Source organism: Neopelma chrysocephalum, unplaced genomic scaffold (assembly GCF_003984885.1).
Source record: "Neopelma chrysocephalum unplaced genomic scaffold, ASM398488v2 Primary Assembly neopelma1_80b, whole genome shotgun sequence".
Taxonomy (NCBI): domain Eukaryota; kingdom Metazoa; phylum Chordata; class Aves; order Passeriformes; family Pipridae; genus Neopelma; species Neopelma chrysocephalum.
In genome coordinates, this window is record NW_020897742.1 from 5,465,232 (window position 1) to 5,482,700 (window position 17,469).

The 17,469-nt window shown below is 41.6% G+C and overlaps 1 protein-coding gene across 2 annotated transcripts; it reads left to right on the forward strand.

Moving 5' to 3' along the window:
- Positions 1-708: 708 nt before the first annotated feature.
- On the forward strand, positions 709-12,447 carry E2F6 (E2F transcription factor 6). 2 transcript variants are annotated; one of them, XM_027690249.1, is made up of 7 exons: positions 709-882; positions 4,850-4,898; positions 6,464-6,680; positions 6,981-7,139; positions 8,164-8,278; positions 9,548-9,695; positions 10,431-12,447. In XM_027690249.1, exons 1-7 carry the CDS (start codon positions 826-828, stop codon positions 10,475-10,477), a joined length of 792 nt encoding a protein of 263 aa, XP_027546050.1. In that variant the 5' UTR covers positions 709-825; the 3' UTR covers positions 10,478-12,447. The 2 variants fall into 2 exon arrangements, with proteins under 2 accessions (XP_027546050.1, XP_027546049.1); XM_027690248.1 differs by having other exon boundaries at positions 711-891.
- The last annotated feature ends 5,022 nt before the right edge of the window (positions 12,448-17,469 follow it).

Consider the following 17,469-nt stretch of genomic DNA (forward strand, 5'->3'; position numbering starts at 1 on the left):
ATGAGGAGCAGCTGAGGTCACTTGTCTGTTCAGCCTGGAGGAGACTGAGACTCACTGCAGTTACAGCTTCCTCGTGAGGGGATGAGGAGGGGCAGACACTGATCTCTCCTCTCTGGTGACCAGTGACAGGACCCAAGGGAATGGCCTGAACTTGTGTCAGGGAAGGTTTAGGTTGGATATTAGAAAACGGTTCTTCACCCAGAGGATGGCTGGGCACTGGAACAGGCTCCCCTTGGAAGTGGTCACAGCACCAAGTCTGACAAGAGTTCAAGAGGTGCTTGGACTATAGCTTCAGACACACAGTGTGATTACTGGAGTGTTCTGTGCAGGGCCAGGAGTTGGACTCGATGCTCTTTGTGGGTCCCTTCCAAAATCAGCATATTCCGTGATCCTCCCCTTTAGCCCACACTGGCTGCCGCAGGGCTCAGGGAGCTCCCGCTGCCGGCACAGCCGAGGAGAAAGCGGAGGCGAGCAGACCCTTTTCTCCGCCGCTCTGGGACGGTGACGAGAGGGGGAGGAAAGGAATCGACCTCCCGACGTTCGGCGGGACTAGGAGGATGCCCCGACGGGGGCGGGAAGAGCCGAGACGAGCTGGGCAGGGCGGGAAAGCGTCGGACACTGCCGAGCGCGCGCACCGCGGGGGCCGATGGGTAATGGGGGGCGGGAGGCGGCGGCCATGACAGGCCGCGCTGAGCGCGGGAGCGGCCCCGCGGCGTCCCCCGCCCGGCCGGGGCTCGGAGCCTTCCCGTGAGGGCGACCGAGCGCCCTCCCTCCTCCGGCGCCTCGGGGCCGGCTGGGGCGAGGAGGAGGAGGGGCCGGGCGGACATGGCCAGCCGTGATAAGTGGGAACGCCTGAGGCCGCTGCAGCCGGACACGCTGCGTGTGAGTGAGGTACATGGCGGGCGGCACAGGGAGGCGCTGCCTGGGGATGGGGAGAGGGCGGGACGCGGCGCTGCAGCCGCGCTCCTGCTGCGGGAGGTGGTGAGGAGGTGGCCGAAAGCCCGTCCTGCATCCCCTGAGTGGGAAAGGTGCGGCGGGCCCGGGCAGCGTGGTACTCGAAAGGAGCCATGCGATGCTTCCCCTCGCTCATGGCATTCCCTCGATGCTTCCCCAACAGGCTGGCAGGGAAAGGGGCTAGAGTGCAAAGGGATGGGTTTTCTTACTTGTGTTGCCTATAGCCTCTTAATCGAGCTAAAACTGAGTTTGAGAAAAATGGACTACGACTGTAATCTGTTCTTCTGAACATCTGTAGTGTTGAGGCAATCTTATATACAGCTGCCACCACAACTTTTAGTAATGCTATGAGGTAGCTAACAAAACAGGCCTACTTTTGTGAAGCTTCTTAAAATTTGTTATATTTCTTTTAATTACTCTTGACAGTTGGGCTAAATGGTACTTGGTAGTATTTTCTCATAGCCATGAAAGAGTTCACGTGAGTTTTTACGCTGATAATTGAAAATTTCTTATCATTGGAAATCATGGTCATAAAAAACAAAGGGTGTTGGGCACAGCTTCTCTATCTAGGTGTTGAGATGAGTCAACCAGGGGTGATCCTGTCCTGAATTGGCTTTTTGTAAACAGGGAAGTCAAGAATGTGGTAATTATTAACAGCCTTGGCTGTAGTGGCTGTGTGTATTGGGTTTGCATGGCCAGGTTTTAGTAATGGGAGCCAGGGGTGTGTGTGGGGTTACAGGGTTGGCTTCTCTGAGAAGCTGCTAGAAGCTTTTTCCATATCCAGTAGAGCCAGGCAGCTCCAAGAGGGACATGCTGCTGGCCAAGGCTGATCAATCAGAAATGGTGGTAATGCCTCTGTAATTAACACATTTAAGAACAAAAAAGATAAGTTCTTGCACAGATGTAATTGCAGCCAGAGAAGAGCAGAGTGAGAATATGTGAGTGGAACAACTTTGCAGACACCAAGGTCAGCGGAGAAGGAGAGGGAGGAGGTAGTCCAGATGACAGAGCTGAGGTTCTCCTGCAGCCCATGGTGAAGCAGGATGGCCCCCTGCAGCTTCTGGAGGTTAATGGGGATGCAGAGATCCACCTGCAGCCTGTGGAGGAGACCCACATCGGAGCATGTGGATGCCAAAGAGAGGGCTGTGAACCTGTGGGAAACCTATGCTGGAGCAGGGTCCTGGCAGGGACCTGATCTGTGGAGAGAGGAGCCTACGCTGAAGCAGGTTTCCTTGCAGGACTTGGGGGACCCACATTGGAGCAGGCTGTGCCTGAAGGACTGTGCCCCGTGGAAGAGTGACCCATATCTCAACAGTTCATGGAGAACTGTTGCCCATAGGATGGACTCACACTGGAGAAGTTCATGGAAACTGTCTCCCGTGGGAGGGATCCCATGCTGGAGCAGGGGAAGGAGTCCTCTCTCTAAACAGCAGCAGAAACAACTTGTGATGAACTGACCGTAACCCACATTCTCCATCTCCCTGAGCTGCTGGTGGGAAGGAGGGATAGTTGATGGGAAGGTGTTTTAAGATTTATTTTACCTCTCATTATCCTGCTCTGACTTTGTTAGTAATAAATTCAGTTAATATCCCCAGTTTGAATCTGTTTTGCCTGTGATGGTGTTTGGTGAGTGATCTCTCCCAGTCCTTAACTCGTGAGCCTTTGTTATATTCTCTCTTCCCCGTCCAGCTGAGAAAGGGAGTGATAAAGCAACCTTGGTGAGTGGCTGACATCCAGCCAGGGTCAACCCACTACAACCCAACATGGAATAGTGGATGTTTAGGAATACATCTGGTTCAGGTGGCTCGGTTTCCAAGCTGCAAATTGAGCTTTGGGTGGGAGCCCAGAGAGACATGAGGCCGTGAACTGCCCAACCCTTTGGATAACAAAGGGCATGAAGATGAGTGGTGTTGGCCAAGTGAGTGGACACAGAGACACAGCAAACACAGCCTTTGGATAACAAAAGGTTACAAAGAAGGTGGAGCCAGTGAGGTGGATGTACACTGAGAGAGAGGGCAGGAGCAGAGGACTCAGGAGGAATAGCAAGACTTGGGTGCAGGAAGGCTGTCAGCGTATAAAAGCTCAGAGTTTTTTTTGATAGGGGTCCCTCCTTGGAGGCAACAGCTTGGGCTGTTTCTGTGTTACTGCACTGTGAATAAATTGCTTTATGGAACGAGACGTCTGAGACTTTGCTAAGGGAAACCTGGTCTGACTGTGTGAGTGGGGTGTGTAGGGAGTTAAGTGTGGCTCCCATCGGTTCACTGGAGCCACCCACTGTGAAGAGGCTTTGGTCCCAGCAGTAAAAGTCTCTGGCGTTGGGAGTGTGACTGGGAAGTTTACTTAACAGTGGAGTTCAAGGCTTTGAACCTTCCTTGTAGTGAGGAAGGCTAGTAACAGAGTACAGAACATGGATTCTGTCTTTTTAAGGCTTCAGGACCTGTCCTGTTCATAGGAAGAGGATGTGAGATGCCCCCTCATGATGTTTATGGGCTGGTAGAAGGCGTCATCAGACACCTCACAAACTTCAACCAAGGTAGTTGAAAATTCAAGTGTGAAGTCCTACACTGTACCCTGTAGTGGTACAGCCTGGTGGACTACCCTGGAAGGACCTGGGGGTCTTTATGGCCAGTGGGCTAAACGTGCACCTGCACTGTGCCCTAATGTTGAGGCATAGGAGAATAGCCAGTGAATAGAAGGTAGTGATTCTTCTTCCTTACTTGGCATGTATTAGGCTGCTCTTTGAATGCTGTGCCTGATTAGGCCCAGTAGTAAAGGAAGCCTGTTAATAAACTCCTGAGGGAGCTTGTTAAGTTGCAGCAGCCCTTCAGTAGAGTCATAGAATATCCTGAGTTGGAAGGAACCCATAAGATGGAGTCCAGCTCCTCACTTTGCACAGGACAACCCCAAGAATCACATTGTAAGCCTGAGAGCGTTGTCCAAGACCTTCTTGAACTCTGTCAGGCTATGGCCACTTCTCTGGTGAACCTGTTCCAGTGCCTGACCCCACCTTTTGGGGGAAGAACCTTTTCATAATATCTGACTAAATCATCCCGACACAGCTTCATGCCATACTTGCAAGGATCTTAAGAAGAACTGAAGAAACTGGCTTGACACTTCACAGTTGTGCATGATGGGAGGCTGAAAGGAAATAGTCGTGAATTGAAACAAAAGAAGCCAGAGAGGTTGCAGCTTGATGTAAAATGGAACTTCTTCACTGTGAGGACAGGGAAGCAGTATAGTGGGATGCTCAGGGAGATGTAGCCTCCTTCCCTTGTAATTTTAAAGACCCAGTTAATTAAGCCTTGCATGAGCTGCTCTCATCTAATGACTGTTCCTGTTTGGAGTTGGCAGTTGGACCAGAGGAGACCTTAGGTCTCTTCCAACTGTAATGAGTCTGAATTTGAAAATGCTTCTGTTCTTAAATTGGAGAGAGGAGTGTAATGAAGTACCTGCTTAGGCTCATCACGTTAGTATCTCGCCCAGAGCAGGCTCTGCTGCCAGTCTTGTTTGTAACGTTTAACTGTAGTGCTGTATAATAGCAGTGTATCTTCCATATATGAGCTGCTATATGGAATAGATGAAGCTTGAATTTATAGAGATTATGCAGTTATCTCTTTGTGTTGTGACCATTGCTTGAACACTAGGGCCTTTAGTGGTGTTTCCTGCTTTCCAAAACAGAGAGAGATATGCTGATATTGAGGGCTGAAAATTCTGCCAGGAACTAATGAGCATGTATCCCTTCTGTCTGGTGACACTCCTTCACATTAATACGTGTTGAATTGTCAGCACTGTGATGGCTGTACCATTTGAAGTTGATTTGGGGATTTCTTCTGAAAAAACTTCCCCTGTAAATAGCATTTTATGACAGTTATTTTTTCCTTTTTTATTTCCCCAGCCACCAGTGATCAACCTGAATGAGCACAAAGATGCACAGCTTGTGAAAAGTAAGTTGCTATGGTTCATGTTGGAAGATTGTTCTTTAAGTATTTCATGGCTTTTTACAATGTGAGTACATGCTATAAACAAATGAGAAATTGTATCTCATATCAGCAGAGCAGGAGAAATGCTGAACACTAAATGAAATAACAGATGGGAAGCAATACTTCTTCATAGTTTTGCTCTTAAAACTTGTTGCAAATATACCTTCCCACTGCTATAAAGAAAATAATGCACGGGAAAAGTGAGTTATAGAAAACTGAAACATCACGCTGGCAAATGCTGGTTTTCAACTGGTATTAATAAATGTAAAAACAAGCTTGAGTGAATTTCCGGGTTTTTGGTTTTTGGTGGTTTTTTTTTTTTTGTTTTCTGACCGGTTGAATTCTTTCACACATCTCACAGTAACACAGTCCAAAACCGAGTTGTTGGACCTGTCACTTCATGTTAAAGAGTGCACAGATTTGCAGCCATGGAATGGGTGTGATACATTATGAGTAAAAGTACGTGTCTCATTCATCTTGGGAAAAATACTGATGTTTGAAGTGGAGCATTTTACAGGGAAGTTTGTTTACACATGCAGTCACCTTTTCTTAAAGCATTAGACTGGAATATTGCTCAGGAATACAGTTTGATATGAACAGGTATTTTCACAGGTATGAAATACCTGGTTCGCTTTACAGGAGAAAAGACAAGTAGTAGCAGAATTTTACAGTCTTTCATTGCCTCTGGCATTAAATGAGAGTGTGTGTGTGTATCATGTCTTTTTTGTGCCTCAAATATAGATGCTTTTTTGTGCTTTTTGCATACACAAATAACATTCTCAAGTTAAACCAGCTGTTTGTCAGTGACTTTTCTGCTGTTTCTGCAAATATGTTGGTAATGGATACACATAGCACAGAGATTTCTCTTAAACCTGTGATGTTAGTGTGTCTGTAGATCTTTATTCCATTAGTAAATTAAACATTGGAATGACCAGTTCTTTAGCCCTGAGGCCAAATAATGCAAACAGAGTTTGTCCACATATTAAGTTCTTCTACCCCAGAACAGATTGGTCGTTTCTAGGCTGAAACAGTCCTGAAGCTGAGCTGACTCCTGAACCATGCCTGATTGTTATTTGGGAGGTCTGCTGGTCAATCTGGGCCAAAAGGATATGAAAAAACATTTTAATGGTGTCATGGAGCAGAGATGGAGCTGCATTTCTCTGGCAATGCCCCTCACTATCTGTGTATTGTTAACCCAGGATTTCATTGGTATTCGTTCAGTGGTCTGATCTCACATCCTATGGAACATACAGTTACACAACCATTTAAATCCATACTAGCAGTGTGAAGTCGTAAATGTTGAAAGCACGAGGGTGCATGCTTGCTATGTAGATACAATCCCTGCAAACAAACAAAGGTATATGTAGTTAATAGGCTTTACATGATGCCTTTGCAATGTCAGCATTAAAAACTGCAGTGCTTCCAGACTTTTATCTTCATTGTTACTTCATCACTATCACTTTTTTTTTTAAGGAACACTTCATGCTTATGTAGTAGCTTACCCTAAATATTCTATCAAAACTTCACAGAAACTGTGGAAGGCAAAAGGCCACGATTTGATGCATCCTTGGTGCTTTTGACACGAAGATTTATGGCTCTTCTCAAAAAAGCTCCAGACGGTGTTCTTGATTTAAATGAAGTAGCAACAACACTTGGAGTACGAAAACGAAGAGTGTATGACATCACCAATGTGTTGGATGGAATCGACTTAATTCAGAAAAGATCTAAGAATCTTATCCAGTGGATGTGAGTTGGCTTTGAAACTTCTAATTTCTGAAACAGTAAAACCAAACAATATTGAGTAATGTTTATAACTTTGAGAGTATTTTTAAGCATTAAATTACTTTTCATAGATAATATTTTGTATCCTTAGGCTGTGTGAATTATTTAATATGTCAACAAGTATCAAGAGCAAAAGCACATGGGAGCGTATTTCAGCAGAGTAAAGGATGACATAGTTTCTGACTGCTTTCTGTTAGTACACATGATGTTCAATAAACAGGCTTTTATTGATAAATATATTAAACAACTTTCATATTCTTTTAGAGGTTCTAATCTTGACCAAGTTGTTGGAAAAGCACCAGAGCAGCAAAACCTTAAAGAAGAACTTTCTGACTTGTCAGCCATGGAAGAAGCTCTGGATGAATTAATCAACAATTGTGCTCATCAGATATTTGAACTAACAGATGACAAAGAAAATGCAAAATATCCTTTCAACTCTTGCATTACTTTAACACGTGATTTTGGTTCCAAGTACTCACATACCTAGTAACAAGCATAGGCCCATACCACAGGTATGCAGTAATACTTGATGAGTTTTAAAACAGGAAACTTTTTGGTTATTCTGTATTTGTGTTTGCCGGTCATGTACCTTGCTTTGCAGTATCATGCACAGTCCAACCTGTTCTCAGGTGTGTGCTGCTTGTGTGACCATTCCCCTGCAGAAGAACAAAGTGCAGCAATGGTCTTTGTACCCTGCCCATCTCTCCATTATAAAGTTCTCTAAGTTCTCTAACGGACAGGTCTTGACCTACCATGAGATTGAGTTCCTTAGCAAGATGACAAAGAGGACTCAAAATGGAGTCCCAGTGGCCTGTTGCCAAGAAGATATAATGGTATGTTGGTTGTGCCCTAATACTGTTCTGTCTCTTGAGAGAGGTTCCAGTGCAGTTTTGACTTACGGATGGGTTTTGGCAATAGAAAAGAGCTTTCTTTTACGATATGACATAAATGCTGAATTTTGGCTTTAGGTTACAGTAAAATATTACTTAGCTCCCTTATTTGGCAAAATATTAAGGTCTGTGCTCAAATGAAGCGTGTCCATTTTCTTTACACCTTACTTGTTCTGGTTAAGAAAATAATTCTGTAGTTTCCCAGGAAATTATTTTCATGCTATTACAAAACAGAAAGTAGTTTCTCAAGCACAATATTCCCTCTGCTTTGTAGATTCATGACAGCATCTGGGAAACATGTCAGATGTGTTTGGGGTTTTTTAATATTGAATATATTTTTTTCTTCCTAGAAATAAAGAAAAGCTGTTTTCCACTTGTTAGCTAATTCATTAGCTAACTTGTTAGCTTCATTTTACAAAGCTAATACTAAAATAACGTCAACACCATTGTTGACCACTTTTCTTAAGTTGGTATTCTACCTCAGCATATCTTGACATCACACTCTTTGCTTCTGCTCATTAGCAAATTACTTTACAGAATCCTTGACCAATGTATACACTAGCTTATGTTACATACCAAGATATCCGAAGCATTCAGACATTTCAAGAACAGATTGTGATTGCAATCAAAGCTCCAGAGGAAACCAAATTGGAAATACCAGTTCCTAAAGATGTAAGTTCTCAAATTTGACTTTTTGCAGCAGCAGTCAGTAATTAACTTCTGTTTCCTTTGTCATGCAAATATTGGTAGTTCATTGTTCTTGTGTTCCACTAAACAATGCTGTAGGGATAATAGTCTGAGAAACTTACAGTATTTTTACTTAAATCATTAAATAATAGTGTCTGGCCTTTAGGTACCTGGGTCTTGCTAGAGAGAATGGAACAGCTGTAATAAAGTATGAAATGTGCAGTATAGTTGAAAAAAAGAAAACATTTTGTCACTCTAGTAGATCATGTCTAGATGAATCTTTGATGGAGGTGGAGGCTGTGCCCTGTCCTCACCCCATAGTGCAATACTCAGGCTCCATTCCAGTCACACAGAGGAGCCAGACCTTTTCCCTCTGCATCCAGCAATGCTGCATCTACATACTGGGGCCTAAATACTGAGAACCCACTGCTTAAAGTAGTGCTCTGAGAGGGGAAATCCTGGAAGTGAGCTTAAGATAACAAATGTAGCTTTAATTCAGCTTTCTTTTTGCATATGCATTTTTTATAATGTTCTTAATTGCATAGTCATCAAATTTGCCTTGCTGTGTGCACAGAAAGGGTGGTGATATCTTAGGAAAAGGAGATATGAATCAGTAGTACAAGAAGACTTAGTTCCACTGCATAGATCTCCAATGGTTTCCCTGGTAAAAGGAGCTGGCTCTCATCCAGTGGAGATGAAAAAGATAAAATTCCAAAGACTTCCTAAAGCAATAAAAAGGCAGAATTTAAAAAGCTGTATTTTAGAGAGAACAGAATCTTCTCTCAGTTGTCCGTAAAATTTTATTTGCTCTGTCTCTTGCAATGTGATGTCTCCTGAAGGGAAGTAGTAGAAGTGATAGGGGTTAGTTACTTTGCTGTGTTATTAAAGCTGCATGCTCTTGATTTGTTTTCTGATCCATGGCGTTGATTTGTCAAGTTTTAAATTTTGTTACTCTTCCTAAACATACTAGTAAATCTTGGTCATATATCTAAAGGTTAGTAGAAAGACTAAACAAGTACTTAAGTGCATTTTCTTCAAAAATGAAAACTTATTAGCTTAGTGCTGCTTAAAAACTGTCCTACAAATATATGTAATAGTCATAATTTATGTGGAAGTAGTAAAACAATTTTAAATGGTTATATCACTCCTGTATTTTTTCTGTTCTTAATCTATTGGCTTTAAAATATGTGCTAGAACAGATAAAGCATGTGTAAGACTTGTTCTTTGAATTATATGCAAGTTGCTGTTTTATAGGATCACATAGAAGTACATGTGAAGAGCACAAAAGGACCCATTGACGTGTATCTATGTGAGGTGGAAAAAGAGAAGCCAGGTGCCAAAACTTGTGAAGATATGGATGCTGTCACTTCTGAAATTGAACCATCAGTTTCTCCTGATGAAGGTAATGTCCTCCATTTACATTTTTATACACATGTTGGTATTTTTTACGATAGTCATACCATTCTGATGAATTTGTAAACTCTACTGTTGTACAAGTATAATTTTCTGAGCATAGTTTGTGGGCCAAGATGTGTGGGAGTATAGGAAACGCCTGGAAGAGAAGTCTCCCTTGTTTTGTTACTTCACAGCAGCAGGAGGTCAGAGTGTCAGGCACGTGCACATATAGCAAGGCACTCTTGTTCTCTGACCTTTTCCTTCCTTCACTCGTTACTGGTTTCCTGTCAGAGCTGCACTCTGTGGATGGAACAATGTGTGTCAGTTCTCAGCTGCTGCACTAGAGAGTCCAGCTCAGCTGAGATTGTTACATGACAGTTATGATGTGGTTTCAAATGAGAGTGCGCTGCTGTTGCTCATTCCTGCCCTGTCTAAGGGAGGAAAGACTAAGGAAAAGGCGATGTAGTATTTTGATCTCCCAAAACAAGATTGGATGGAATATAGTCTCTCAGGAGCCCCAGTGCTTCAGGATGTTGTGGCTTAAAAATAAATGTGGAAGGAATTGCAGTAGCTCAGAACACAAAAGAGAAATTATTTTTAGCACTGCTGCTTTATATTTGAGGGGAAGAGTTGACTTTTTGATCCTAGGCATTTTTTTACTTTATTTTGCTTGTAAATTAAGTCAGAATTGTATTTTCTTCAGTGACAGTAATCATATTTCTTTTTTAATTTCCTTTCAAAGTGAGATCTCCGAGGGAAGAAAAAAACTCTTCTGAGATGCCAGATTAATTACAACATAAAAATCCAATACAATCTATAACCTGTGTTATAGAACTTTTCCAAAGCTGCTTGGATCTGCAAACTTCATATCCTGAAACGTTCCAAAGTGTTTTAAAAAAAACCAGCTGTGGATTGATTCAGTGCTTTCATAGGATTACTTATCTTACCAAGTCAAAAGACAGCAGTTCCTGGAATTGCTTTTAGGAGCCTTGTTTTCATAATTGCATGTGATCTACAGAGCTTTGGGAAAAGGGTATTTTACCTTATAATTTTAATTGACAAAAACATAGGTAATTAATTGCTTCTAAAAATGAAGGTTGGAAAACTATTCCTGGAGCAGTCCACAATCTGTGTGAGAATGTGTAAAATGAAGAAATGCACTTTCAGTTCTGAGTTCTGCACTACTAAGCAGGATTGTCAATTACAAGTTTAGCAAAGAAGTGGTGTATAGGAAGCTTTTGCTATAAGGAACAAGATGTAAATATCCTGAGAGTTATGCCTTAGACTGTGTAGGTGCTGTTTGCATTGTTTGCATCCAGCTCTGCATGAACTATGGTATCAACACTGAAGTGAAATAACTGGGCTTTGTGTACATACCTGTATCATGTCTAGGTAGTTACTGATGTAGATTTATTGAGATAGTTTGCATTTCAGCCTTTGTACAGCAAAGAAATAAAGTAAGCTTACAAAAATATGAAATAGTCTAATAAAACAGGTTGGGTTGCCTTTGTTGGAATTCACTGTGTAACTGCAAACATTTTAAATTATGCGAAAATTTAAAATCTGTTTTACCTGGTGCTGGCAGCTAACAGCTCTGCATCTTGCGATGCCACAATCCCGTAGCAATTTTCAGGAGAAATGTTGTGATCAATAACTACTTAAGTTGGTCCATTCCAGTTTCCAGAGTGTACATATGGCTGAGCTTCGGCTGAGTATCATGACGTCTTTGTGGCTCAGCTTGCAAAAATACATAAAATACTTAATAACTCTATCTGTATTCATCCAGCTTTAGTATCCGTAAAATGAAACTGCGGCGTTTTGATACTGGGTTTTCTAAGGGAGTGAACTGTCACTATACAAATGCCGTGCTGAAAATGCCGTGCAGTACTGAAAAGTGACACCATAGGTTTCAGGGCATTAAGGGGGTGTGTTGGCTGGTTTGTATTTAAATTGGAAGTCCAAGTCCTTGTTTTCCTGATCTCACAGCATCAACAACTATGCATCTACTCACAACTGGGAAAAAAACCAAGTGCAAGCTTGTGTTAGAAAGTAATCTCGACTTCTTACATATGGGCTACCACCTTCCAGCTCCAGAATACAGGACTTCAATATTGGATACTATTTTTCTGTCTCTGTAAAATGCAAACTACAGGCTGAGTTGTTACAATAATAAATACAAGCAAAGTGACAGCACAATTAATACATATATCACAGTAAATATGGGGAATGTGCTCCTTCAGTGAATCTGGAAGTGACAGTAAGAGCATCTTTTTGTACAGAAAGATTGTCCTTCAGTGGCTGGCTTCTTTCCAGATGGCAAACTCTCTATTTGATTTTTTACATTGCTGTTGTGCTTTGGTGGGGACGGAGGTCTGTGCTGAAGAGAAGTATTGATTCCCCTACACTGGTTCAACAACTCAGGACAATGTTTGCCATAAAACAAAACAGCACTAACAACTAATACTGAATGTTCTGTGTTACAGTGGGATTTTATTACATGTTCATAAAATCTTGGAATGGTTTGGGTTGGAAGGACCTTAAAGATCATCTAGTTCCAACCCCCCTGCTGCAGGCAGGTTCACTTTCCACTAGATCACAGAATGATCGCTTAAGTTGGAAATGACCTTCAAGACCACTGAGTCCAGCCTTAACTGCCATGTTAACTAGGCCATAGCACTAAGTGTCATGTCCAGTCATTCCTTGAACACCTCCAGGGATGGTAAATCCACTGGCTCCCTGGTCAGTGTGTTCCAATACTTGACAACCTTTCAGTGCAGAAATTCTTCTGATGGCCAACCTGAACCTCCCCTGGCACAGCTTGAGGCTGTGTCCTCTCGTCCTTGTTCAAAGCCCCATCCAGCCTGGCCTTGAACACTTTCAGGGATGGGGCATCCACAACTTATCTGGGCAGCCCATTCCAGTGCCTCACCACTCACAGTAAAGAATTTCTTCCTAATATTAAGGCTAAACCTACTCTCTTACCCATTACTCTTTGTCTTATCTGTGGAGTAAGGAAGTATATTTTTAAAAAATAACCATCCTACAAATGTTAAGGAAATCTGTCTTCAAAAGCAGAACATTATTTAAATGAAACACTAGGATTTTTCATTTTGAACAAATCTCTAGTGGTTGTTTTTCCTTCCTCATATGTACAGGTTTTCTACCTGTAGAATTCATTTTTTACTACACAATTGTCACAGTGAAATAGGAGAAGCTGTAATATGACAATTACACTATAATTATTAAATACATCTGTTCTAATAGTGCACCTCTAGTGAAACGAATGGACTTTTGAAGATTAAAACACTGCTGTTACTAGGTTATGTACAATATTATCCACTTGCAACACTGGAAAACAATACTGTGTAAGCTCAGTGCACTAACTAACTGAAAAGATTTGACTTGGACTAGAGGAAAAATTCCTGAGTGATGCTGAACTTAAATACAAGTTCACTTACAAATGTGATAGGACCTTACTCTGAATTTGTGTAATAACAGTTGATTTTTTTTTTCTGAGAGGGTATTAAGGTTATTTTTGTTGAGCCCATATCTGTCCATTTTCAATATATTTGTGTGTGTAAGAAGCTCCCTTGGGTAATTGAGGACCCTATAATAAATTAAAAAGCTCCAATACGGTTTTTGTGTTTCCTTCAATAAGAATGGCTGAGTATCTAAATGCATTAATCAGCAACAGCAACAGCCAAGATCCATAATTATAAAATGCCTGGGTTTGCTGACTCTGTAACTGAAACAAATGCTGCAAGTTGCCAGGTCAGCCTGCATTTGATGTGGGAAATCACTCGTCAGTTTTTGGATATAAACTGCAGTTTTAAATAATGTGATTAGTAAAGAAGAGAGAAGAGTCCTTCAAATTATTAGCGGTTGGAAAGGTCTTAAAAGCCAGCAAATTTCTTCCTTTCGAATAATCTTTTTGTTGTGTGTGAAGAGCCTCATTAATAAGCATAATTAAATTACACTGATTTCAAAAGTCACTTTAGCTATTGTCATTGTCAGTGACAAAGTTTGCCTGCTGGCTCCTCATGTGCTGGGGCTGACTGCACCCTTAAACCATTGTGTTCCATGATCCTCCATGTGCCATGGAGGGCTCTGGCACCATGCTGGGACATCAGTAACTGCTTAAGTCTTTATCTGGAACAAGAATCTGCTATTTTTGGTTCCACTTCTGATCTGTCACTGGTAATTTGTGAGAAGCGTGTTGTGAGATGTGTAGTTTATAAAAATCTACATCAGGCTTCTCACACAGATGTTAACTGAAGGACTGGGATACTCGTTTATGAGAAAACGTGTTCTGAAGGAAATCTTAATGATATTTGGAGAAAAAGGGAAGCCTAGAGCTGTCTGTGTATGGTGTACATGGTTCCTTTCCCCCCTGCTACCCCCTGCAGACCGACAGTGGGCAATCTGAGGGCCTGGAGCTGCTCCCTGGGCACCCACCATGTGAACATGGGCTGACAACAGCTTCTCACTGTGTGACCCATGAATGAGGTGGTATTTGCAATCACCTCTAGATTAAGGGATGGGGTTATAGGAGACAATCCTAGAAGTTGTAACAGCAAACTAGAAAGATCAAAGCTCAGCACATCATTACTCTTTCACTGACTTCTATTAGGCCTCTGTGGCGGTGTATCCTCCCTCCTTGCCCAGGCTGCACTATGATCTGAGAAATGCTGGTTAGGCCTCAGCCTTGATGACCTGGGCTCAGGTCATTTTGGGATTATCAGAAACACTGTCTGTTCCCAGGAACTAGTGCTGTCTAACTAGTGCTGTCCTGCTTTTTAATGAACAGCCTTGGAAACTTACTTTTCTTTCCTGAATAACAACCTAAGTGCAATAATATTTTTGTTATCAAACTTTCAAAGAAAGTTGACCTGAATTGTGGTCAGGATGGAAAATTATTATGACTAAAGCCAACTCTCTTGTGACCCTATAAACAATGGTCCAAAGTGAGACCCTTTGATCTCTCCTGGACCACAGTGATCTGTGACCAGCATCTCCCTCAGTGGGGCCTCTCAGAGCCAGCAAACTCTCAAGTTTTCTACACTTGGAGACTTGTGAACCCCAACAAAGGATCCTGGGTTGATACCCTCGGCTCCTCGAGGCTCAACCCTTTGCCAGTTGAGAAGATGCAAAGGCATCCAAAGTGAGTATTTCACTGAATTCAAGGGGAATTTTTCAAATGCATATACCTTGTACTGACTGTGTGTGCATGCAAGTGTGAATATGGTAGAGGAAATGGACTAGGAATGTTGTTCACTCAGATCCTTAAATACTTTAAATTTGTGGTAAGTCAGACCTGGGCATTATTGTTGTGATATAGTAAATTCGATATGAGTATTTTGCTAAATTGTTTAGCTTCAGTTATCAATTAAGTACTGATAAGTTAAGTGCTGCTAAGTGCTGTTAAGCGCTGTTTTGTAAAGTTTAAGTGATGTTGGGCCTTTAGGCATAAACTGTTGGTCAGGTCTGGGCTCAGTTTAGCATGAGGGTCTACTGTGAACCTTGTGACTCAACAGGAGGGTCTTCTGTATTCCTTTTTATCCTTACCCTTTCCTTTTATCTCCTCTTCCCTCCCCTCTCCCCCCAGCCTCCACATAGACAGGTTTGGGCTTATTTCAGTCTGGATTGATTGATTTCTGATTTTCGTTTGCTTTTTCTCAGTGTGCTTTAACCATCTAGTAAGTAGTAGAAGTGAACCTTGCCAACAAACTTTTGTCATGCTGTCGCTTTTATATTAAACCTGTTTTTGCTGATACCTTTTCAGGTATTCCTTAAACTTAAAACACTCATTCACTACAGCCTCTAATATTTCATAGCATCCTTCAAAAGGAAAACTTGGCACTTCAAGTGAAAACTTCAGGAATATAAAAATCTGCAAGAAGCTATTCAAGTTCCTGAAACAGTTTTGCTTTCAGTCTTTTGTAGATCCTAATACAAATCCTGCACAGAACTGCTTTTAGGTAATGTAATATTGTTTTTCAGATAGATAAGCAATTTTGGTGTTACACCTGTCATTTTCTAAGGAGCTCTTTTTTCTTTTTTTTTTTTTTACTTCCCCTACTTATAACCATAAAAATGTCACAAGCAGTTTACAGCCGTAGTTGTTGCTTCTTTAACATGCAGCCTAAGCACATCATGAAAAATGAAACAAGAGTTGATAAAATTCTTGCAAACTAGGAAGGTGTCAGATCAGATATAAGGTTTCAACAAGCTCAGAAATGGAAAGGCTGATTTTATATATTTTTTAATTACAAGACACACAAATTCTTAAGAGGCTTGCAGGCTCCTGAACCTAGCATGACATTTGTGTGCACTGACTGTGACCTCGACATCAAAACTGACAGCTATCTGTCTGAAGAAAAGTTCAAAGTCCAGTGAAAACATTTCAGAATTTATTTGGATAATAAAGTTTTAAAGAGGACTCTACTTAATATTGCAAGTGGTAGAATTTTAGCGTGGCATTTGGAATGAGGGAAGGCATTAATGCCACTTAGAAAAGGACACACGATCAATATCTCTCATGCTGTTATTGGTAAGATCCATCTTTCCAAACTGTGATGAAACTGTCTTCTGACGTTCTCATCTGCTAGGTTGTACTCTGCCTCTGCTCTTGTTCCAGAGTGTCCAGAAAAAAAATTGCTTGTAGAATAAATGAATGAACCAACAGCTGAATGAACTCACTCCCATTTCCCTACGGTGAGAATCATGAACCTTCAGACCATTTCTTCCTGACCATACCACAGCTATAAAAGTGCTCTGAGTGACACCAGACACTCTGCTGGTAGCTGGGCACTCAAGGATCAAACCAAGCTTCCCAGAAGTTTGTTGTGATCAATTCATGATCCCTAAAATACCTAAAAAAACAGGACAATATCCACACACTGCCTCCATCCCATGCACTAAAGCAGGTTGCACAGAATTCATAGTCAGGAACAGAGAACTGTGATTTACTTGATAATGCTGCTCCCCACAAATCATCAAAGAACCTTTTTACAATGCCTCTATAACTTTAGTTTTGTGTAAGAAACAATTTCCACAAAAAAGTCCCCCCAACAATGCGTGTGAGGCCCTCACGCTGGCAAGAAGCTATCAGAGGTGATGATTTCTATCCTTATGTGGCTGAAGAGAAAACAAACACAGCTGAAATTACACAAAATTATCCTGTCCTGGCATAATATTCATGAGGGAAATACAGACATTTGCCTCAAAAACTGCAGAATCAATTCTTCCTGTGATGAGAGGTTAAAAGAAAGCAAAATAAAAGCAAAAACATTAGCATTGCCTTTCTTGTGAGATCAAAGAAGTCCTAATTGCAGATTTATCTTGGAGAACTGAATAAAGGGATAAATACAAATGTCAGTCTTTCAAATTGCCAAAGTTGACACATAGACTGGCAGTCCCCATGCACAGATCAGATTTGTTTGGAACATATCAAAAACATTGAAAGCCCTGGACCACTGAGCAGCACAAAAAGCAAATGTGGATTAGTGTGTATTTATTGGTTAATTATGTGTTTCTCCCAGTCTGAAAGACTCTAGACTGTATTAAAATTTTACTGCCGATTGAAGCTCAGGAATCTTCTTTTAAAAAGGAATTAAATGTGACATTAGATGACCACTCATGGAGTCTTTAAAACCAGTATCTTCCAAATGAACATATATTTTATTCCTGATCTGAAAAATACTGTCCATTTATACGTGGAGAAAATATAGACTGCTTGGAGACAAGGGGTTGGAAGGCTGTCCAGATATTGTCTGTATGCT